This window comes from Lactuca virosa, chromosome 9 (assembly GCF_052849685.1).
Source record: "Lactuca virosa cultivar CGN04683 chromosome 9, Lactuca_virosa_CGN04683_v6, whole genome shotgun sequence".
NCBI lineage: Eukaryota > Viridiplantae > Streptophyta > Magnoliopsida > Asterales > Asteraceae > Lactuca > Lactuca virosa.
The window spans coordinates 293,825,396-293,850,035 of record NC_136434.1 but is presented as its reverse complement, the minus strand read 5'-3'; the positions used below and the strand labels follow the sequence as shown (position 1 = coordinate 293,850,035).

Sequence of the window (24,640 nt, the reverse complement as noted above, 5' to 3'; positions counted from 1 at the left end):
TTATCCATAAGCTTGTATTCTTGATTCAAATCCAACCTAAAAGGACGATTACAACGAATTTTGAGCAGTTGATCACCTAACTAAACATCACACCAAAATCTAGCTTTATTACCTTTTCCCACTTTGAATTTCAACGTATATTTTGGGATGACATTACCCTCATGTAAATCGTCAATGGAGCCTATGATTTCCTCCAATATGCCTTGCGTTTTACACCCTAAAGAATCAAGACCAACCTTTACACCATGTATAACTTTAATTAATTGAACCCAAATCCTATATGATTTACCTGTCTCCATCTCCATTTTTGTAACAAAGCTTGGTTAAACGCCTTAAGGTTACCAATACCCAAGATACCTTTTCCAAAGAAGTCAAAGCACAATCCCATTTTATCGAAGGCATTTCCTTAGTTTCCTCATCACTTCCCCAAAAGAAATTAGCACGGTATCTTTCAAGGTATTTAAAATTGTTTTAGGTACTTTAAAGATCGAAAGAAAGTCAATCCCTAAACTTCCCAATACATCTTTTATAAGTGTGAGTCTACCCCCTACTGAAAGCAACTTAGCTTTCCAACTTGACAAATGGTTTTTAAAACGATCTATAACCACCTTCCGGTTAGACTTGTAAGCTATACCAGAAGCCATAGGAAGACCCAAATAATTGAAGGGTAACGAACTCGTGGAACAACTAGTCGTTTAGTCGTTTGAGCCATCCTAATTCACCATCTTCCACTCCAACCCCATACAAGTTTGATTTGTTTATATTTAACTTGTGCAACGAGAACTCTAGTTGTATGTAAACATTCACTTACCCACCCCATCCATCTATCTCCAAAACCATATTGAGCTAAGATATAATCCAAATACCATGTTAAATAATAGATTGCTTGATATTATTGCTTGATGCTCAAATTGAGATTACATACGAATATATAGATAAACTTTAAACCCTAAAGGCTTGGACCTAAACCCTAAATCCCTCTAACACCGGCTTATTGAATCATAAGCTTTTACAAAATTCACTTTGAAAATCAAAAGTTTCTTGAGTTTCTTCTTATACCAGGTCGATAACTTCACTTAACATCAAACGATCATCTAGTATTTGACGACCCGTTATGAAGGCAAACTGTTCATCACTCACTAATTTTTCAACTATCCATGCCAATCTATTTGCTAAAATCTTAGCTAAAATTTTATACTGCAGGCCAATCAACGCAAACGGTTTAGGGTCTTTAACCGGCAAGGGCTTTTTAATTTTGGGGATCAAAGTAATAATACCATAATTACAACTCATTGACATTTTACCGGTGACAAAAAATTCCATCACAAAATCTAAAAACGTCCAAACAACTTGCTTTATTGTCTTTGTTGTGATTTCACCCTCTATGTTTTGCTTATCGGTTTCAGTTAACTTTAAGAATCTGGGATTCGGGTTTTGTCACACCCCGAAACCAATGGCGGAAACGTTCCGGGGCGGAGGACGTCATGTATAGCATCACAACCAATGTATAATAGCAACCATAGCAACACAACCATCACAGTGTATACACATATGAAAATGTTTACATCAGTTTGAAAACTTGTTTGAATTACATCAGAGAGTATATGTAAAATATAGACATAAGACTCTTATTGCTCCAGCTTCTCAAAAATCCAGCAGGTACCTGTCTACTGATTTCCTGAGAATACAAGCAGTTTGAAAATATCAGCATAAAGCTGGTGAGTTCATAAGCAGTAGTTTGTAATAAAAACTTATTGGTGAGCTTGTAGAAGTGTTTGTATCGTTTCAAGAAAATCCGATATTTCCTTTAGTGAGAATGTAGCGTTATCAGTTCCATAAAAACCATGAATGTTCGTTACTGAAAACTATAGTGATATGTGAAAATACTACTTCATGTGACTAGCTAAGGCTAATCATGAAGTATAAGTATATTGTATATGAAATCCTTGCATAATCGATTTTTGGTTGAAAACCCTGGCTTCAGCCATATTACTTAGTGTGTGTTAGTTCTATTTAGTATAAATAAAACTGTTGAAGAGTGACAGGTTGTAAACTAAAGGTGAATTATACATAATGTGAGTCGTATAACCATGCTTGATATGACTAGAGACCTTTCCAACGTTCTTCAGGCGTCGAGTTAAATGACATTTGTCACCCTGGGCATGCATGCCCATCTGTAGCTAGCAGTTCGGGTGTGGGGTTGTCAGTCCCGAATAGATCTATTCACAAATCTCACGCTCTCCCTCCAGGAGACTCTGGCTATACTATGATAGGATTTATCCCTGTACACCTAAGGGTACATTATTGAAGTAGCGCCTCACAGTATCGTACAATCTAGTTTACGTGTAGTGTAGTAGCGTTCTACCATAGTGAAAATCTATATGTATATTGTATGTAGTGATAATTACAGTTATCAAAAACATGATAAAGTAGTGACGCAACTGTAAACTATTTCTGTCTTAGTGCATATGCTTAGTAGTGAAAGTTTCTGTACTCGTTATGTTTAGAAAAATCCCAAATTATACCGATTATAGTTTGCATGTAAAACGTAGTGAATAGCGTATCCGGAAAACTACGCAATTTTAGTGAAAACGTCCCTTATGCTCAACACAGTACAAAAGGGTTAAAGTATGAGAATTGCATGAGTTTTGAAAACATTTATGTTTAGCTTGTATTCCCCCCCTGAAAACATTAAAAATAAGGAAAATGTAGGGGTATGAACTCACTGTTTGACGTAGGATTCGAGCGTATGATCGGTGTGGATGCTGAGTGTCAACTGGTGTTTCGTACGCAAGTGGATCCTATTAACATATGGTAACACATATGTGTGTTAGAATTAGGGTGTTTCATGACTAAACATGACGGGAAACCGCCCTAAATACTTGGAAATGCTTGTCGGGACCCTACATGATCAAACGAGGGAGGTGTACGGCCATAAGAGTGTGTGTGCGGCCAGGGTGTGCGGTCAGCATGTGTGTGCGGTGGCATACAGGAGTGTGCGGCCGTACAGAGGGCGTGTGCGGTCGTACAAGGGAGTGTGCGGCCGTACATAGAGGTGTGTGGTCGTACACTCTTCATTCTGCTCAAAATGTTGATTTTCAGGTGTTTCAAAGCCAATACCAAGTCCAACTAGCAAATGGAGGCCAAACTCTCACTTTGGAGAGTCTTTAAGGTGTGTACGGCCACCTTATGAAGGTGTGCGGCCGTACACCTTCATATGATGAAGAACATGATGAAACTTTGATGATTAAGGGCTTAGATCAATGGGTCCTTCATGTATGATAAGTTAGGTGATGGAAAACGCACGTTTTTGATGCCTTGAGAGGGTTTGCGGTTGAAGAATCTTGAGAGAAAGGTGTTGTGTGCTGCCAAGGTGTTAAAGGAATGAAAGGAAAGGGGTCTACCCTTTATATAGGGTGAGAGTGCTGCCCCAAAAGGGAGTGTGCTGCCAAGGGAGTGCCGTACACTCCTCCAAGAGAGGTGTATGGCCCGGTTTCCTCACTATGGGACATGCTGACTCATTCCTAAACTCAACCTTGGTCAAATGCAAGCTTAGACACTTAAATGAACCCTTGAATGGCACTAGAAATCGACAAAACAAGTTGAATATTGATTGAATTGACTAAGTGTACAGGATTGAAGTTCCGGGTTGTTACGTCATCCCCCCGTTAGAGGGAATTTCGTCCCGAAATTCAAGAATAAAGTACAATCATGAACTTGGAAAGAGATGGGGGTACTTCTGCTTCATTGGATCCTCGCGCTCCCAAGTGAATTCAGGACCCCGCTTGGCATTCCAGCGGACCTTCACTATCGGGATGCGACTCTGCTTCGTACGTTTGACTTCCCGATCCATGATTTCGACAGGTTCTTCCACGAAGTGTAGACCCTCGTCCAATTCGATCTCGTCGATAGGGATCACAAGTGTCTCATCGGACAGACACTTCTTTAGGTTCGACACGTGGAAGACAGGATGGATGTTGCTGAGCTCTCGTGGTAATTGGAGTTTATATGCTACGGGACCGATCCTAGCAAGGATCTCAAATGGTCCAATGTACCTTGGATTTAGCTTTCCACGTTTTCCGAAACGTATCATGCCTTTCCGGGGCGAGACCTTTAGAAGGACGCGGTCACCGACCTGGAATTCCAAGGGTTTTCGTCGCTTATCGGCGTAACTCTTTTGTCTATCTCGTGAGGCTTTCAGTCGTTCTCGGATTTGCACGATCTTTTCAGTCGTCTCTCGGATAATTTCAGGACCAGTGAGAGTGCTGTCGGGAACTTGACCCTTGACTAGCTGCGTGTCACCCACTTCAGCCCAGCACAGAGGGGATCTGCACTTGCGGACATATAGGGCTTCAAACGGCGCAGCCTTGATGCTGGTATGGTAGCTGTTGTTGTAGGAAAATTCGACCAAAGGAAGATGAGTGTCCCATGACGCGCCGAAGTCGATGACGCAGGCTCTCAACATATCTTCCAATGTCTAAATTGTTCTCTCACTCTGTCCATCAGTCTGCGGATGATAAGCCGTGCTCATATCCAATTTAGTTCCAAGAGCCTTCTGTAGTGATTGCCAGAATCTCGAGGTAAACCTGTTATCTCGGTCGGAGATAATGGATACAGGTACCCCATGAAGGCGAACTATCTCTTGAATGTAGATCTGTATGAGTCTCTCCATCTTGAAGTTTTCTTTGATTGGCAGGAAGTGGGCGGACTTCGTCAACCGATCGACAATTACCCAGATGGCGTCGTACCCACTCGGTGATCTAGGTTACTTAGTGATAAAATCAATTTTTATCCTTTCCCACTTCCACTCGGGTATATCTGGTTGCTGAAGTAAACCTGAGGACTTCTAATATTCCACCTTCACCTTGGCGCAAGTCAAGCACTTGCCCACGAAGGTTGCAATCTCCGCTTTCATGTTTGGCCACCAATAGAGCTGTTTGAGATCCAGATACATCTTATCTGAACCTGGGTGAATGGAGTATTTCGTCTTGTGAGCCTCATTCATGACAACCTCTCTGTACCCGCCGAACTTTGGGGTCCAGATCTGGTTCATGAAATAGTAAACTCCGTCACCCTTGACCTCTAAGTTCTTATCCATTCCCCTCAGGGCTTCATCCAAGATGTTTTCTGGTTTTAAGGCTTCCAGCTGAGCCTCTCTGATCTACGCGGACAGATGGGAATGGATGGTTATTGTTAGTGCCTTCACCTTACGCCCTGAATACTCCTTTCGGTTAAGGGCATCTGCTACCACATTGGCCTTGCCGGGATGGAAACGAATTTCGTACTCGTAGTCACTGAGTAGCTCTACCCATCGTCGCTGTCTCATGTTTAACTCCTTTTGATCAAAGATATGCTGCAAGATCTTATGGTCGGTGAAGATAGTGCACTTGGTTCCGTAGAGATAATGTCTCCAGATTTTTAACGCAAAGACCACTGCTCCCAACTCTAAATCGTGAGTTGTGTAATTGACTTCGTGTGTTTTCAACTGCCTCGAGGCATAGGCGATGACCTTTCGTCGCTGCATGAGCACACAACCTAGGCCCTGATTGGATGCATCACAATAGACCACGAAGTCTTCCGTCCCTTCGGGCAGGGACAAGATAGGTGCGCTGCATAGGGCCTGCTTCAATGTTTGAAACGCAGTGTCTTGCTTGACTCCCCAACTAAAGGTTACCCCTTTTTGTGTCAGGGTAGTTAAAGGCTTAGCGATTCTGGAGAAATTTTGGATAAACCTGCGATAATAGCCTGCGAGACCCAAGAATTGCCGGATTTCTGTGAGTGTCTTTGGTGCAGACCAATTCTCTATCGCTTTGATTTTGGAAGGGTCCACGTGTATGCCTTCCTTGCTAACCACGAGTCCAAGGAAATTCACCTTCCGGATCCAGAACTCACACTTTGAAAATTTTTCATATAGCTTCTCCGCCCTTAATGTTTCCAGCACCTGCCTCAAGTGCTGTTTATGATCGTCCTCACTCCGTGAATAGACAAGTATATTGTCGATGAACACGATCACGAACTTGTCTAGGAAAGGGCGGCACACTCGATTCATCAGGTCCATGAATATTGTCGGTGCATTGGTCAGACCAAAGGGCATTACTACAAATTCGTAGTGTCCATAACGAGTTCGGAATGCTGTCTTGGGCACATCATTCTCGTGAACTCGCAACTGATGGTACCCTGATCTTAGATCTATCTTTGAGAAATATCTGGCTCCCTGAAGTTGGTCGAAGAGATCATCGATTCTAGGTAAGGGATATCGGTTCTTGATGGTCAGCTTGTTCAGTTCTAGGTAGTCAATGCACATCCGAAAGGGTCTATCTTTCTTTTTCACGAATAAGATCGGAGCTCCCCAAGGTGAGGAACTCGGCCTTATAAACCCCTTGCTGATCAGCTCATTGAGCTGGCTGGATAACTCTTGCATCTCCGCTGGCGCTAAACGGTAAGGAGACTTAGCTACAGGAGTAGCTCCGGGGATCAAGTCGATACGAAACTCGACTTGACGCTCGGGAGGAATTCCTGGGAGGTCTTCGGGGAAGACATCAGGAAAGTTGCAGACTTCGGGGATGCTCCCGAGTTCTTTACCCTTTTGTGTCTCATCAACAACATGAGCTAGAAACGCATGGCATTCCTTCCGCAGGTACTTCTGAGCTTTGATGCACGAGATGATACGAAGGTTCGAACTGAGTTTATCACCATAAATCATGAGGGCTTCGCCAGAGGGAAGGTTGAGGCGAATAGCTTTTTCGAAACAAAGGATATCAGCACGATTGGGGCTCAACCAATCCATACCGATAATGACATCAAAACTCTTAATAGATACAGGCATAAGATCGATAGGAAAGGAATGATTGCCTAAGGTAAGAGTACAGCCTATGAATATGTCGTTCGCGCTCTCTTTCTCTCCGTTAGCCATTTCGACGGTGAACGTTTCGGTTAAAGGTTGGGATTTACATTTGATTAGATGTTTGAATGCATGACTAACAAAACTCCTCTCCGCACCATAATCGAAAAGAATGCATGCATGAGAGTTGTCAAGGAGGAACGTACCTGTAACAACGGTAGGATCAGCGATCGCTTCCTCCTGGCCCATCGCCAAAACTCTTCCTGTATTGCCACCAGTTGTGGCCTTGGGGCAGTTTCTCCTGAAGTGCCCAACCTCTCCACATCCGTAACAAGGTTGACCAGCACCTGCTCCTGCAGCCTGGTTGGTTGGTTGGGTTGGCACCTTGCAGTATCGAGCTGTGTGTCCCTTCTTTCCACAGCTAGTGCAACTCAACTCACAGCAGGGTCCGTGATGATGGAAGTTGCACTTGTTGCACAAAGGTAGTTTCCCAGCATAAACACCGGTAGGAGCTTGGGTGGTTGGAACAGTAGTTGGAGCAGCAGCAGGAGCAGTAACAACATGAACTGCCACTGTTTGTTGTTTCTTGGAGGGCTCCTGCGAAGACTGACCCTTCCACTTGTTCCATGATTTCTTCTTCTTCCCACCGCTTTCCTTTTGCGGCTCGGAGACGGCTGCCACCTCATCCAGATCGATTCCATGATCGATCAGAGTCTGAGCCAGATCCTTGGCACTCTCAAATGTAGTCGGTCTAGCAGCCAAGACATTCCCCTTGGTTGGTTGTGTCAATCCCCAAATGTACCTCTCGATTTTCTTGCTTTCCGGGGTGACCATTCCCGGACAGAGGAGAGCCAGATTACAGAATCTCGTGGTGTAGGCAGCGATGTCAGAACCCTTCATCTTTAAGTTCCAGAGTTCGTGCTCCAACTTTTGCACTTCGCCCCTCGGGCAGTATTCCGCAAGCATGAGTTCCTTCAGTCTTTCCCAACCCATGGCATTAGCCACTGGCAGGGTTAGGGTTTTGACCAGACCATTCCACCAGGTCAAGGCTCTGTCGGTGAAGGTGCAGGCGGCGAACTTCACCTTGTTTGCTTCGGAACAGGCGCAAATTTCGAAGATGGATTCGATCTTCTCGAACCATCGAGTCAGAGCAATGACACCTCCATTTCAGTCGAAAGACTTGGGTTTTGCAGTCATGAAGTCCTTGTAGGAACACTCCTTTTGATGTCCCTGACTTCCATCTTGTCTCTATGGGTCGGTTCCACCTCCAGCCCCACCAGCATTCACTTGTGCCATTGCTGCAGTCACGGCGGCTGTAACTGCTGCCTGAAACATGACGGGGTCGAACTGAGGGGGTGGTGGTGGTGGCGGAGTGTTGTCGTTTCTTCTTATGGGTCTTGGTCGGGGAAGCATCTTTCTCTAGAAACAATCAGGAAGAAGAGATGGTAAGTCCTCAAGATATATGAAACAAGATATATCTTATCCTGATAATAAAAGAGTTTTACCAAGCGATAAGCACAGGAAGGTTACTAATGCAAGTAAGTTATCGCTTAAGGAAGAAGAGATAGCAACACTTGAAATGAATCCGTATACTGAGTTTGGCTCTAGCTAAAATACTCCTATAGTATTTTATGTGGGATGATTTTGGTAAGTTTTAGGTCTGCTGTAACACCACAGTCACTCCCAAGCACATGTTGGTCATGTCTCGACTAAATATAGTTGATCAGGCTATATTCACCATAGACATGATTACATAACTGCCCAGGTTTAACCGCAGCGTCCCAACATCCAAATACTTTTGTTCTGTTCTACTAGTGACACAAATTCTGTTATGTATGCATGCTCGTATACTTTTTATAAAAATACTTATATTTTTGAAAGTATACTTTTAGTGTAGAGCACTTAGGCCCCTTAGTGTTTATAGTTGTATACCACGTAAGGTTCGGTATACTAGTTCGCTATAAACAAGGGATCTGATACCAATCTGTCACACCCAGAAACCGATGGCGGAAACGTTCCGGGGCGGAGGACGTCATGTATAGCATCACAACCAATGTATAATAGCAACCATAGCAACACAACCATCACAGTGTATACATATATGAAAATGTTTACATCAGTTTGAAAACTTGTTTGAATTACATCAGAGAGTATATGTAAAATATAGACATAAGACTCTTATTGCTCCAGCTTCTCAAAAATCCAGTAGGTACCTGTCTACTGATTTCCTGAGAATACAAGCAGTTTGAAAATATCAGCATAAAGCTGGTGAGTTCATAAGCAGTAGTTTGTAATAAAAACTTATTGGTGAGCTTGTAGAAGTGTTTGTATCGTTTCAAGAAAATCCGATATTTTCTTTAGTGAGAATGTAGCGTTATCAGTTCCATAAAAACCATGAATGTTCGTTACTGAAAACTGTAGTGATATGTGAAAATACTACTTCATGTGACTAGCTAAGGCTAATCATGAAGTATAAGTATATTGTATATGAAATCCTTGCATAATCGATTTTTGGTTGAAAACCCTGGCTTCAGCCATATTACTTAGTGTGTATTAGTTCTATTTAGTATAAATAAAACTGTTGAAGAGTGACAGGTTGTAAACTAAAGATGATTTATACATAATGTGAGTCGTATAAGCATGCTTGATATGACTAGAGACCTTTCCAACGTTCTTCAGGCGTCGAGTTAAATGACATTTGTCACCCTGGGCATGCCTGCCCATCTATAGCTAGCAGTTCTGGTGTGGGATTGTCAGTCCCGAATAGATCTATTCACAAATCTCACGCTCTCCCTCCAGGAGACTCTGGTTATACTATGATAGGATTTATCCCTGTACACCTAAGGGTACATTATTGAAGTAGCGCCTCACAGTATCGTACAATCTAGTTTACGTGTAGTGTAGTAGCGTTCTACCATAGTGAAAATCTGTATGTATACCGTATGTAGTGATAATTACAGTTATCAAAAACATGATAAAGTAGTGACGCAACTGTAAACTATTTCTGTCTTAGTGCATATGTTTAGTAGTGAAAGTTTCTGTACTCGTTATGTTTAGAAAAATCTCAAATTATACCGATTATAGTTTGCATGTAAAACGTAGTGAATAGCGTACCCGGAAAACTATGCAATTTTAGTGAAAACGTCCCTTATGCTCAACACAGTACAAAAGGGTTAAAGTATGAGAATTGCATGAGTTTTGAAAACATTTATGTTTAGCTTGTATTCCCCCCCTGAAAACATTAAAAATACGGAAAATGTAGGGGTATGAACTCACTGTTTGACGTAGGATTCGAGCGTATGATCGGTGTGGATGCTGAGTGTCAACTGGTGTTTCGTACGCAAGTGGATCCTATTAACATATGGTAACACATATGTGTGTTAGAATTAGGGTGTTTCATGACTAAACATGACGGGAAACCACCCTAAATACTTGGAAATGCTTGGCGGGACCCTACATGATCAAACGAGGGAGGTGTACGGCCATAAGAGTGTGTGTGCGGCCAGGGTGTGCGGTCAGCATGTGTGTGCGGTGGCATACAGGAGTGTGCGGCCGTACAGAGGGCGTGTGCGGTCGTACAAGGGAGTGTGCGGCCGTACATAGAGGTGTGCGGCCGTACACTCTTCATTCTGCTCAAAATGTTGATTTTCAGGTGTTTCAAAGCCAATACCAAGTCCAACTAGCAAATGGAGGCCAAACTCTCACTTTGGAGAGTCTTTAAGGTGTGTACGGCCACCTTATGAAGGTGTGCGGCCGTACACCTTCATATGATGAAGAACATGATGAAACTTTGATGATTAAGGGCTTAGATCAATGGGTCCTTCATGTATGATAAGTTAGGTGATGGAAAACGCACGTTTTTGATGCCTTGAGAGGGTTTGCGGTTGAAGAATCTTGAGAGAAAGGTGTTGTGTGCTGCCAAGGTGTTAAAGGAATGAAAGGAAAGGGGTCTACCCTTTATATAGGGTGAGAGTGCTGCCCCAAAAGAGAGTGTGCTGCCAAGGGAGTGGGTGTGCGGCCGCACACCCATGTGTACGGCCGTACACTCCTCCAAGAGAGGTGTATGGCCCGGTTTCCTCACTATGGGACATGCTGACTCATTCCTAAACTCAACCTTGGTCAAATGCAAGCTTAGACACTTAAATGAACCCTTGAATGGCACCAGAAATCGACAAAACAAGTTGAATATTGATTGAATTGACTAAGTGTACAGGATTGAAGTTCCGGGTTGTTACAGGTTTAAACGGATTTGGGAAGAGAAGGCATATAACTTTTCTTTATAAAAAATCTAAAAACGTCTTCTTTACTTGAGCACGCTCAGAACACCATGTAACATTAATTCCTCTGCGTTTTTGTTTTAAGAGACCACGAAAAAATTCCGTGTTTTCATCACATTCTATATCCCATTGAATCCTTGTTTTTCTGGAAAATGTCCATCATCTCTAATTTTTCTAAATCCTCCGGTTCTTATGAGTAATCTAATATTGCATTTTTCTCTTCATTGGAGGAACACACACCCTTTAATTTCTTTTCCACTTAATTAATTAATTACTAATATATAAAGGAGACTTCGGTAGAAAGACTTCTCACAATCTGTTATCCCTAAAACTAGGGTTTATCATTCGATTTCTAGAGTTAGGGTTTGTCAGATAGAAGAGAAAAGATAGAAATCATTTAATGTCGTAGAGTTCAATTGATTCTGTTAAACTTGTTATAACATTTGAGTTTAAGAAATCATTTATACAAAAGAGTTTATTATATTTATTATATTGATGTGACCGTGAGTATTTGTCTTCGAAATGGTTATTTGGGAGTTAATAAAATTCTTATTTTTGCATTTATTTATCTTCAATTTTTAATGGAAACTCAAATGGTTACTTGTGAAAATTTATGTTCATTCATTTATTTAGGGAAAACTACAATAAAGTTGTTACATATTGACTTCATAATCGATTTAGTCCTTATATCTTTTTTTATTCAATTAAGTCCCAAAAACCGATAATCTTATTAAATTTAACTCTGGTCAACAAGTCATTCAACTTTCAAATATTACACTTTTGGCGCAGATTTCAAAATTTATTACAAATTTGGTCCAAAGTTTACACTTTTGAACTAGATTTTAAATTTTATTATAAATTCCGTCCAAAATTTACCATTTTGGCCCAAAATTTAGAATTTCGTTATGAATTCATCATAACTTTAGTTTTTTTACAACGTTTTTTCTCAAAATTTTGTTTCAAATATGCTTTTTCTATACAAAATCATATTTATACAAAAAAAGAAACATATTTTCACATAAAAAAATCTTATAGTTTCTATACAAAAAAAAATTCATAGTAAGCGTGTGTGTGTGTGTGTGTGTATATATATATATGCACACAAATAGGTGTGTGTCTATATTTTTTATAAAATTATGTTTGTATACATTTCTTTTATAAAAACATGTTTGAATAATTTTTTATATAATACGTTTTTGTATACATTTTATATATAAACGTGTTTGAATACAAATGAATTTATTACAAAATAGGTGTTATATATATATATATATATATATATATATATATATATATATATATATATATATCCCCTATCCTAATAAATAAGTAGAATATGTCCACGTGTCACTCTCCCAGCCCCCTAAATTGTGTTTTCCCGCTTATTTTCTTCATCTACATTTACGTAAATGCCCTCCAATTCATATATCATATACAGTCAATAAATCCGGAAAAATCTGCACCAATCAAATGCATTCAACAATTTAAAATTTATAAAAGATTTCCAAATAATATGCAAAAATCGTAAATTCAAATTTCAAATTCGTCATATCCAATAAAATATGGAAGTTTGTTTATTCTAATTGGAAGTTGATTAATTTCCAGTCATTAAATCCCAAAAGATCTGCACCAAATAAAGGCATACCGAAATATATACCATTATACCATCTAGATGCTTCTATTTTGTTCACGATTCTGCTTTAGAGAATTCTTTGCAAACGGTATGCTTCTTCAGTTCTTCTTCACTGTACCTTCTCAGTTTTATTTGTTTTAAAATAATTTATTCAATAAATCAAGTTGCTAACATAAGTTCTTCAATCCTTCCTGTCAGTACCAGTTATAATTTCCTTGATTTTGTGATCATTTACTGCATATTCATCCTCCACGACAGGAACAACTACACAAGGTTAGCAATCTGAAATCCTGTTCAGTCTTTCTTTTACAGGACAATCTGAATTCATGCATTTGTACAAATTCGATAACTGCATATATTTTTCAGAGTTTTCATGTTTATGTTCTTAATTCTTCCTGTGTATACATGAATATAATATCATAAATCAAAGAAACCCAGAAACAAAGAAAAATAATAAAAAAAACTATAAATCATAATTGCAAAAAAAATCAAAATTTTGTGCCTTTTTTTTGTTCTCAACTAATAAAGAATAAAAAAATGTAAAAATCTTCTTTCAGCTTTTATATCAGTCTGAATTTTGATGGTTCTAATATATTAATATAAGTACAATGCTTTTGAAATAAAATTTTCTGTAATTTTGTTATTTAAGCCATACTTTTGATAGAAAACTTTCTGCTTTACTAATTTTTTTTTCTTATTTTAACATTGTACTTTGAAAGTCCAATGTTATAATTCAGAAATAACATATGCATATGTGTGTGCATGTTTGTATGTGTGTGTATCTCAATATCTGTATGTGTTTCTATGTGTGTACTTTCTGAATTTCCAAAATTGCCCTTACATTCCTTGCTACCATTTTTTTTATATAAAGTAAACATGAATATAAATTCAAATTCTAATAAAGCTTTTACTTGCAAATAATTTAAAATTCAGCTAAAGCTTTTACCTGCATTCAAATATATAAAAGGAAATGCATTAAAGATGGCATATTTAACGGGATAATATCATTTTATGATTTCATTTAAATTCAGATTACTATTTAAAATGTTCATTATTCTCACCCGATTTTAGTCCCCTCTGTCGTCCATTGTTTCACATTTCTAAAGTTCATGTAGTCAGCCTTCTGCAACACATTGCAAATCAAGTTAGCCTTTTGAATTTGTCATTGTTTTTTATTTCATTTCGTGTTTTCTGCTTGTGTTTTGTATTTACTGCAAGTTACAACTCACAACAATCAACTATATTTCGTTTTTATGTTATTATGTATTTGTTTTTTATTGCAGATAACAAAGAATAAGATATATAGTTTAGAAAAAAAATCCCAGAAAATCAGGAACATTTCAATTTTATTTGGTATCTACATAAATTTACCCCTTAATATATAACACCCTAATTATCATCAATAAAAATCATGCACCTTATTACCTTAAATATCGTAAAAACATGATCCCTTCAGTTTTTCAATTGTATCTTCATCGACTGTAATCATCATTCACATATTATTTGAGATTAAAAATATAATCGACTCATCACCTTCGCATATATAAGCATTCTTTCAAGTTTTTCCGTCTTTGCTTTTCTTCCTCGCCATTTGTTTTCTACTGCAGCAAATCTAATAAACAAAGATATAATTCTATTTTCCCCATTTCAACCATTATTGTTAGTTGAGTTGAGTTAAGGTTTTGTACATAAACACAGGAAAATATGGAAATTCTGATAATGTCCTGCTATTTTTCATTCTTTTTTTGAACTATAAACAAATTCATGTAATTTGAATCTGCTTATTTGAACTATATTTTGAATTTATATGTTTAGTTACTTATAAAAAAACAAAAGCAATAGTCTCTACCATGATGAGATAGCATCCATACATGTACCTGTTATACAGACGAGATCGCATCAAATGAGAAATGATTATTGTAATTTTTATAATAATCGATATCATTGCTGTAAGGAAATAAATGCTTATTGTAATTTTTGTAAGAATCAATGTAGTAAATTTTTAAAAGGGTATTGTTCTCCTTTTTCTGGTTTTTGATGGATCAAAGCATGGATACAATTAAATTTCTACAGGTTTTTATGGCATTTTTCATGGTAATTGCAGCAATATTCATTCGGTTTATGATGACATTTGTAAAAGAGTTGAAGGGCAAATTGGTCTTTTTTATAAAATTGTCAATTGTGATAGGTTTATTCAAGTATGTATGAATTATCATGACTTTTGCAGACAAGGGATAGCAAAATTCGGTGTGATTATTTGAAGTTTTGGTGTAAAACTAAACTAAAGGACATTATTGTCTTTTTCATGATTCTGTCATATTTAGTTATCTTCCTATGCTTTTCTGAAAGGCGTCAAATAACTACATATTCATATAACACGAATGATTATTGAATTCATAAATGGTCCCTATAAATGCTCACTGTAAAGTATAAATTCAAAAAAAGATAGTTCCCGTTAAACTATAATTGCAGATAAGTACATTTTTCTCAAAATAGCTATATTAATTACAAAAATGATCCCTATAACATGTATAAATTGAATGTGTTACTGGTTCTTTCATTGTCGTTTATTTAATGAATATTGAGAATATGCGTTGCTATTTTTGTGTCAAGTTCATAAGAATTAGTATATTGTATTGAACACCAACTATTTGATAATGTAAAGGCTTACCTCAATATCAATTGTACCTTGAATCCTCGAGTAATCAAAATACTCTTTTCTGTTCACTGGATCCGTTAGCCCATACCCTGTCATCTTTCTAATGAACTCAATCAGGTGTCGGAAACTTAACATCAACTGTCGTCCGGCGTCTGAAAGTATCAGATAAGTCTGGCGGACTCCACCGGCTAATCTATAATATGAGCGGTGGCCCGCCACCTATTGCAATCAACCGGAAACCCAAACGACTAAACATAATTTCTCATTTCCAGATGCAACACCGATGATAGGCCGTCGCACAACCGTAGAAGACTAACAATGTCTGAACTCTGAAACTCGTCGGTGTCTGACATAATCGGAAGATCGCCGTTGGAGATTTCATACCGTCGATATGATTCACTCATAATCATTCGGTTATGAAACTTGATCAAATAGGGATCGATTAGGACATTGGATTGTTGGATATAGTAAATGGAGGATTCATCCGTATAATTAGGGTCTGTGGTTTAGGGTCGACCCATTTAGTGGAATTTAGGTATGTGGTTTAGGCGACCCATTTCTTGAAACGTACTAAGCAACATAATACTACAAATTTACAAATAACTATTACATTTAAATTGAATTTTTAACAAAAATTTATGAACTTTTTATTTTGAATCAATGTTTTTTAAAACTAATATTTATTTCATGTTAAAAATCATATCATGTGTTCGTCAAACTCTATAAATAATTAACTAATTTCTACTTTAATAACAATAAAAAAAAGTATATTTATTGTCTTGGGTTTACATCTTACAAATATTAATTGTGTTTAATATAAATTTTATTTCTTTATATTTTATTTTATCAAAAGTATATCAATTTAGGATAAACATACTTAGTCACTTTTAGTAAACCACACTTCATCCATCATATTTATTAATTTATCTATATTGTATTTTTTTATGTTAATTGCATTACTGAAATGCTTTGTTTGTTTTATAGCAATTCAATTTCAACGATTTTTTGTGTTTATTTCTCTTTACTCAAATGTATATTGTATTATAAAAACTCATGACTTTTATCAAATAATTGGACTTACATACTTAGTAAATACTTACAAATTATAAAGTTAATAAAAAAATACAATACAATTCATAAGTTTTCTAAATTAATGATATATTATTTTATTACATAATTAATGTTTTTAATATATTTAAAATTAACACCCGTGGGTTCCACGGGTTTTAACCTAGTATATATATATATATATATATATATATATATATATATATATATATATATATATATATGTGTGTGTGTGTGTGTGTGTGTGTGTGTGTGTGTTTACAAAAGAAATGTATACGTTTAATATTAGATAGATGTTTGTATACATTTTTTTATAAATACGTGTTTGCATACAAATGTATTTATAATAAAATAGGTGTTTGTATACATTTTTTTGTGTAAAATACATGTATATATACATTTTTTTTATGAAAACTGAGTTGTATATATTTATGTATTTAATAAATACCTATTTTTATAAATAAGTATTTCGTATACAAAAAAGTTTTTTTTTAAAACAAGTGTTTATATAGAAAATATAAGATTTTTTATGTGAAAATATGTTTTTTTTTTCTATACATATGATTTTATAAAGAAAAAAAATATTCGAAACAAAATTTTGAGAAAAAAAAGTTGTGAAAAAAAAACTAAAGTTAGGATGAATTCATAACAAAATTCTAAAATTTGGACCAAAAGGGTTAATTGTGGACCAAATTTGTAATAAAGTTTAAAATCTGGACCAAAAGTGTATATTTTGGACTAATTTTGTAATAAATTTTGTAATCTATGCCAAAAATGTAATTTTTGAAAGTTAGATGACCTGTTGACTGGGTAAAAAGGTTAAATTGAATACGATTACCGGTTTTTAAGACTTAATTGAATATATATATATATATATATATATATATATATATATATATATATATATATATATATAATGACTAAATCGATTATGATGTCAATATGTAAGCATTTTATTGCAATTTTCCCATTTATTTATGTATATTATTGGTGTTTACTTAGGTTGAATAGCTTGATTTATGTTACAATTGAAGAGTTTTGAACTTGGTAATTGTATCTGTATTATTGGTGTTTACTTAGGTTGAACAGTTTGGTTCCTGTTACAATTGAAGAGTTTTGAACTTGGTAATTGTGTTTGTATTATTGTTGTTTAGTTAGGTTGAATAGCTTGATTCCTGTTACAATTGAAGAGTGTTGAACTTGGTCATTGTGTCTTGATTTGTTATAATAAAGTTGGACGACTAAAGTGTAGTTGTGAGTTTCTAAAGGGCTTTAGTTGTAAAGAAGTTGTTTGAGGGTACTGAGTGAAGTTACCAGAAACCTTGAGGGCTCATCATGTACATGCTGAAGTATAGTCAGGAGATCGATCGGTCAGAAATCAGAATCCATGAAAATTAAAAGTACAATGCTCGCATGATTGCATGATGAAGCCCTACGTCGTACACATTTTTTTTTAAATCGTGAAACCATGTAATTAAATAGTAACCGGGTCACATTTAGCTTTTTTTTTGAAAAGATTTTACCACTTAAGTTTTTTGCATCGTTTATATGAAAAAAATATATATGTTATAACTTGTTTACGTTAATATTTGATTTGGCAATGACAGGGCAAATGAGTAACCAATGACCACTTATCTTAGATAGTTTATGTAAACTCTTGTTAGGATTAATAATTTGGAACCCGATTCTAAGTGGTTCTTGAAGGAGAATAATTTGGAATCTATCAAAGAACACATAGAAGTAAACGTTTCATGCCGTGTATTCCTTTTCTGTGCTATACATATAAAGCAAGTTCTCTAAGGCAAACACTTTATGCTAATTTCAAGGATAAAGGCATCCCCATTTTGCTCCACTTTTTGGATGAGATCAAAATCATCCAAAAATTACAACTTTTTCTCAAATCCAATACATGCCAACAGTCTCAGTTTGTTATATCGTGTCATTTCTTAGCCGCTTCTCAAATTCTCTTCCTCTTCTCCCTCGTCTTATCATCATGATCACGACTTCTCCGGTTCTCTCCATGACTACTTTTACCATCACCTTCTGAATTTTTCAATTCATTAGGAGAACCTTCGGGCTCCCAACGGTCACCCATCTCATTTTTCTCTGAGAGACACCCACCATCACCATCACGATCACGTGACCTACTCCTCCCATTCCGCTGCCGCTCCACCTCGCCGGATTCTCCGTCAATTTCACCGGAGCTACCATCACGACCACGCCTTCTCGACCTCCGACGATCGGTTTTCCGTTCTTTACGTCTTTTTAACTCGGCATCATCCAATTCTTCATCGTTAGATGATTCCAAGACATTTTTCGTACGTCGTGACCTACTTTTCGTGTTTAAATGTCGTTTTTTGGTGTAAAAGTCTTCATCGGAACTACTACTACTACCATGAGTTCTTCTCTTGCTTTTACGATAATAATCATGGGGTTTACTCTCTTTGCTCCTACTATGACTTGAGTGAGTTTGTGAACCTTCATGATGTCTCCTCAACCGATCTCCATCAGAATCGGAATCCTCGTGTTCATAATTTTTATCGCGTTCACGTTTTCTGCTTTTTCGAACGTGATTTTCATCATCGTGTTTTCTACTTGAATTTCCATTGTGCTGATTTTTTTCAATAGACCGATGCCTTTTTTCGTGATAACTGCAAACAAAAAACAAACATCGAAACCGAAACAAATTCTGTTAGAATCCATAAACGAGATATGGTTGTGGGCCCCGGTTTTCTCAAATATTTTTGAAACATTGTTTATCGAGAAAGTAGTTAACAGGGAAAAAGGCAAACCTGTCTCTATCTGATGTAAATATGCGATGTTGGTCCTTGGGAGTTGGTTGGTGCCAGGTGTCGTCTTCTGAATAACCAAATAAAGCAACCATCTTTGTGACCCAAAATCTTGGAGGTGGTTTATCACAATCAGCCCATTCATAGTCTCCACCAGGGTTCGTGAAACAATGTAAAAAATTACAAGCAGACCCTCGAGAACACGTCTGGTAAGTAATAATAGGAAGAAAAAATGTTAACAAAAAGTAGTGATTGGTATGTTGAACAAAAGACATCAACATATTGATTAATGGATACCTTAAGCCTTGATTTCATGTATTCCCCACATATAGCAACCTTCCATCTTGTTAGGCTAACAAACTCACATTTAACCTATCAATCATCAATTCCAAATCAAGTAAGCAGTTGTTAAACTTAAAGCAAATAAGAACTAAAACTCTAGGGCTCCATTTGTTACATGATACACAATTGGACAACTTTTTTGTAGGTCTATTTCCAAAACTAAATGAAAGTAATTCTGACAACAAAATATGAAAAATCTGAAAAGAAAATAAAAAAAAAATACCTGTTTGCTTGCAAAATAACGACCATGTACAGAATTGTAAGCCATCACAGCTGAATCCAATGACTTATATTGGATGTAAACATTTCCTCTCAAATGAAAAGAACCATTTCTACACACCTGATCACAAATAATATTTCTCATTATCAAACATTCACAAACTAAAAATCAACAATAACACTGCCTATTATCAACAAAAAGAAAAAGAATAAATAAAATCTGAAAACTATTAATATGGTGTGTAGTGTTTTCAAAAGGAAATGAATGTATAACTTATACAACAGACCTTAAAATTTATTATTTCCCCAAACTTCAAAAACTCTGTATGTACATCCTCATAAAACTCTTCATAACTGCGCCCAACCTCTTCCTCTGTATACTGTAGAGATCAGAAAATCAATAGAGTCCATTATTCAAAATGATTAAATGTAAATGAAAAAAATGCATACAAACACACTTATAGATAAATATGCATACATACATATATGTGCATGTGTACGAGATATATATGATATGTGTGTGCATGCATATACATAATTAAAAAAATCTATATGCATGTGTGAATATGTATATATAGGTGTGTGTATTTTTATGCACAGAGGTATATCCATCTAATATATTGGTGTATATCTATAATAGTATAATGTATTCATGTGTGTATGCATACACATATAGACATTCAGACATATACATGTACGTATTCTATATGTATGTTTGTATATATATGTAAAAGACTTATATCCTATCTACATTTGTGTATCTATATGCATATGTGTGTGGACTTTAATGGCACACATGTTTTAGCCTAATCATACTGGATTCTTAAAATCATAAGTTATTTCTTTCTAAAATGCCCTCATTCTCATCAGCTAACTCAATTTTACAATAAAATTCCATATAACTGAGAAAAGTACAGTTGAAAACCTTAGGCACAGGAACTAAGTAGAGTCAAGAATGGCAGATAGGAAATTGACTTCATCAAACAAACTATGGCCTGCATAACTGTTCTAAAACTAAGAAACCATAATTGTCCCTTTGGTCACAAATCTTTCTAATTGATTTTCTTAGGAAACTTGTAAGTTGTTACCTGAAAGCTATTGAAAGGATACATATACTAAAAATAGATGGCAATGTTGAAGTCATTTGTTAGCTCAAGCTTGTAGAGTACAAAATCTTCAATTGCATGACAAATATGACACCTAAAGGAGTTAAGGAGCTAGAATCCAAAGGTGCAAACAACTACACAAAATGATCTTTTCTCAAACCCCTAGAGACACTAGTTGTCAGAATATCTAAAAAGTTATTATATAAGCAATTACTTGTATAATAACGTTATTACAATTAAGATATTACCATGGAAAACATATTAAAGACAAGAAAGTTTGAGAGATTGTAGGATACAAATCGCTAATAACGTTTATCTCCAATCCTCAAAAAGCCAAATTCATGAACTTCCAGTGTGGATCTTGGGAAAGATTCTGATTACATAGAGTCAAGAACAACAAGAAGAGCGGATAAAATTAAACCATAGTTTTTTTTCTAGAGGATTTCTACACCACATAATCACACACAAGTTATTTAGTTTTATTGGTCAATGGTTAAATGAAATCCAAATTAATAAAGCATTAATACTATCAAAAAATTCATCAGGATACACGAATCACAGGCTGAACCCAACAACAGACCTCAAGTCCCTCATCTTGTTCCCAAGCAAGCCCAGGTCCATTGTACATGTTCTTGATAAGCAATGTGGTTGATTTATCAGGGTAATAATGAACCCTATTGCAACGCATACCAAATCTACATGCTCCAGTTTTAATATGAAATGGACAATGAGCTTTATCCTGCAATATTAACAAACAAAAACCAGTTGAGTACACTATAAAAAAAAAGGTAACAAAAAGAGGCAACCAAAGACTGACCTGCTCTGTTCCAAAGTTTGGGACTTGCTGGGCAACAGTGTCCAGCAACTCTGTTGGAGTCATGGGTGCATTCTTGAAAGCAGCATAAGCTTCAGATTGTGGAGGAAGTGGATTTGATGTAGGTCTATCAGGATCCTGCAAAATGAAATGAGAAATGACTTAAAGAGGTTGTGATTGTGTGCTGTGAGAAACACAGAAAAGGCTATTAACTTGTGTACCTCTTTTTGGATAGATTGATTGGCCTCTTTCTTTTTCACCTTGACTTTGTTCTTCTTCACTATTATTTCGTTTCCTTGCCATATGATTTCAGGAGGCCCTTCCTCTATGTATTCCCATTCATCGTCATCTTCATTTGAGACTTCCTCTGTTCCTTCCTGCAAAATAATGTGGGACTTTTAACAGTTGTTCACTTCAATTGGCAAGTAGATAGCAAACCAGAATTCAATTCGTTAGTTTCTAACCTAAATTGGGTAGAATCTATAGATTCAAAAAAGAAGAGAGTTTAGGTAGTGTAAGAGACGAACCTGTTTTAGCTTTGATTCTCTTTCAACAGCATTCCTTCGCTCTTCTTCTTCTTCCTCTTCCTTCTTCCTTTGTAACTCTTCGAGAAAAATCCGCTCTCTCTCCTCAAACTCCTTTCTTTCCTTCTCTAGTCTCTCTTTCTCCCTCTCTTCTTCTAGTTCAATCTTTCGTTTCACTTCGGGATCATTGAGCCGAGCTTCCTCCTCGGTGCGAGCTTTCTCCGCTAGCTCCTTCCTTATTTGCTTCCTCTTGTCTTTCTTCAACGCCTTTCGCTTTTCCTTACGGCTAACAACTTTCGGGGATGGATTCCTCTCCTCCATGTTATCCGGCGTTCCTACTTCTTGATCGTCTGTTTGGCCGGTGGTGACCGGTTCCGTCATCTTCCGAGTGTTTTTGGTTATCAATAGGGTTAACTTTCTCTTTTACCCTCGCCGGAGAGAAGGGGATAATACGACGTTTATTATTCAGATTTAAAGCTTTTTTATTTTTTGACGATCGGACTTTTATTATATATACCGTTAACTGAAGTACTTGTATTACACGAGTTGATTTAAAAAAGATTAAACATTAAAGTGTAAACAAAAAATATTTTTTAATGTATAACTTTAAAATAAGGAAAAAACATATTTATTACAATTTAATATCATATATATGATATTTAATACTTTACATATATAAGTATATATGATTTTAATTTTAAAAATTGAAACAAACCAAAAATTGACAAGTGGATAATATTTATTTCAAAAATACCACAAGATGACAAGTGTCAAAACTCATTAGAGATTGACATGTAGCAAAAAAAAAACATTCATTTATTAAGGAGGATTGTTAAAAACTTGGCGAACAGTAACTTTTTTTTTCTTTCTTATTTGCACACGAAATTCTTCTCCTTTCTTATTTTGCCACTGGAATTTCGGGTTTTGCTGGTGATTATCTTCTTTTCCTCAGTTGGAACTTCTACTTTGTTTCATGCTTATCTTCTTCTCGTCAGCGTCGGTTGCCGTCTTTCTCCTCCAATAAGTGTCACACCCCGAAACCGATGGCGGAAACGTTCCGGGGCGGAGGACGTCATGTATAGCATCATAACCAATGTATAATAGCAACCATAGCAACACAACCATCACAGTGTATACATATAGGAAAATGTTTACATCAGTTTGAAAACTTGTTTGAATTACATCAGAGAGTATATATATAAAAGTAAACATAAGACTCTTATTGCTCCAGCTTCTCAAAAACCCAGCAGGTACCTGTCTACTGATTTCCTGAGAACACAAGCAGTTTGAAAATATCAGCATAAAGCTGGTGAGTTCATAAGCGATAATTTGTAATGAAAACTTATTGGTGAGCTTGTAAAAGTGTTTGTATCTTTCCAAGAAAATCCGATATTTTTTTTAGTGAGAATGTAGCATTATCAGTTCCGTATAAACCATGAATGTTCGTTATTGAAAACTGTGGTGATATGTGAAAATACTACTTCATGTGACTAGCTAAGGCTAATCATGAAGTATAAGTATATTGTATATGAAATCCTTGCATAATCGATTTTTGGTTGAAAACCCTGGCTTCAGCCATTATACGTAGTGTGTGTTAGTTCTATTTAGTAAAAATAAAACTGTTGAAGAGTGACAGGTTGTAAACTTAAGGGTGAATTATACATAATGTGAGTCGTATAACCATACTTGATATGACTAGAGACCTTTCCAACGTTCTTCAGGCGTCGAGTTAAATGACATTTGTCACCCTGGGCATGCCTGCCCAACTGTAGCTAGCAGTTCGGGTGTGGGATTGTCAGTCCCGAATAGATCTATTCACAAATCTCACGCTCTCCCTCCAGGAGACTCTGGTTATACTATGATAGGATTTATCTCTGTACACCTAAGGGTACAGTATTGAAGTAGCGCCTCACAGTATCGTACAATCTAGTTTACATGTAGTGTTGTAGCGTTTTTACCATAATGAAATCCGAATGTATACCGTATGAATACCATGGTAAAGTAGTGATGTATACTGTAAACTGTTTCTATCTTAGTGCATATTTTTAGTAGTGAAAGTTTCTGTTGTAACAACGTAAATTTTCAAAACAATTTTTCATTTTTAAATCATATTTTCAATCATCAAAAACAATATCAAACAAACTGTATCCAATGTCATCATAACAAACAAATCCCAGAATCTCAAAACATAATCTCTATGAGTGTGTACGGATCATGTCGGCGCCTTCCCGCGATCCTCGCTAGCACCTGAAACACATAACACAACAACTGTAAGCATAAATGCTTAGTGAGTTCCCCAAAATACCACATACAACACATACGCCTTTCTAGGCCATAACTCTGTGGGATCTTCCGATCCAAGTGTCTC

General features: G+C 36.5%; 1 protein-coding gene across 1 annotated transcript; it reads right to left on the bottom strand.

Moving 5' to 3' along the window:
* Positions 1 to 18,199: 18,199 nt before the first annotated feature.
* Positions 18,200 to 22,737, bottom strand: LOC145137426 (Zinc finger C-x8-C-x5-C-x3-H type family protein). The gene is made up of 9 exons (XM_079071555.1): positions 22,276 to 22,737; positions 21,970 to 22,125; positions 21,752 to 21,886; positions 21,515 to 21,673; positions 20,116 to 20,208; positions 19,833 to 19,949; positions 19,565 to 19,639; positions 19,271 to 19,473; positions 18,200 to 19,129 (listed from the first exon to the last, which is right to left on the bottom strand). The coding sequence occupies exons 1-9, from the start codon at positions 22,651 to 22,653 to the stop codon at positions 18,436 to 18,438; spliced, it is 2,010 nt and encodes a 669-aa protein (XP_078927681.1). The 5' UTR covers positions 22,654 to 22,737; the 3' UTR covers positions 18,200 to 18,435.
* Positions 22,738 to 24,640: the final 1,903 nt, after the last annotated feature.

Bases quoted from the DNA above. Each gene is read 5' to 3' on its own strand.
- LOC145137426 (XM_079071555.1), bottom strand. From the start codon at position 22,653: ATGACGGAACCGGTCACCACCGGCCAAACAGACGATCAAGAAGTAGGA. The intron at 19,474-19,564 runs GTATCCATTAAT...ATTACTTACCAG, and splicing joins ACATGAAATCAAGGCTTAAG to ACGTGTTCTCGAGGGTCTGC. The intron at 19,130-19,270 runs GTTTGCCTTTTT...TTTTGTTTGCAG, and splicing joins TTTACATCAGATAGAGACAG to TTATCACGAAAAAAGGCATC.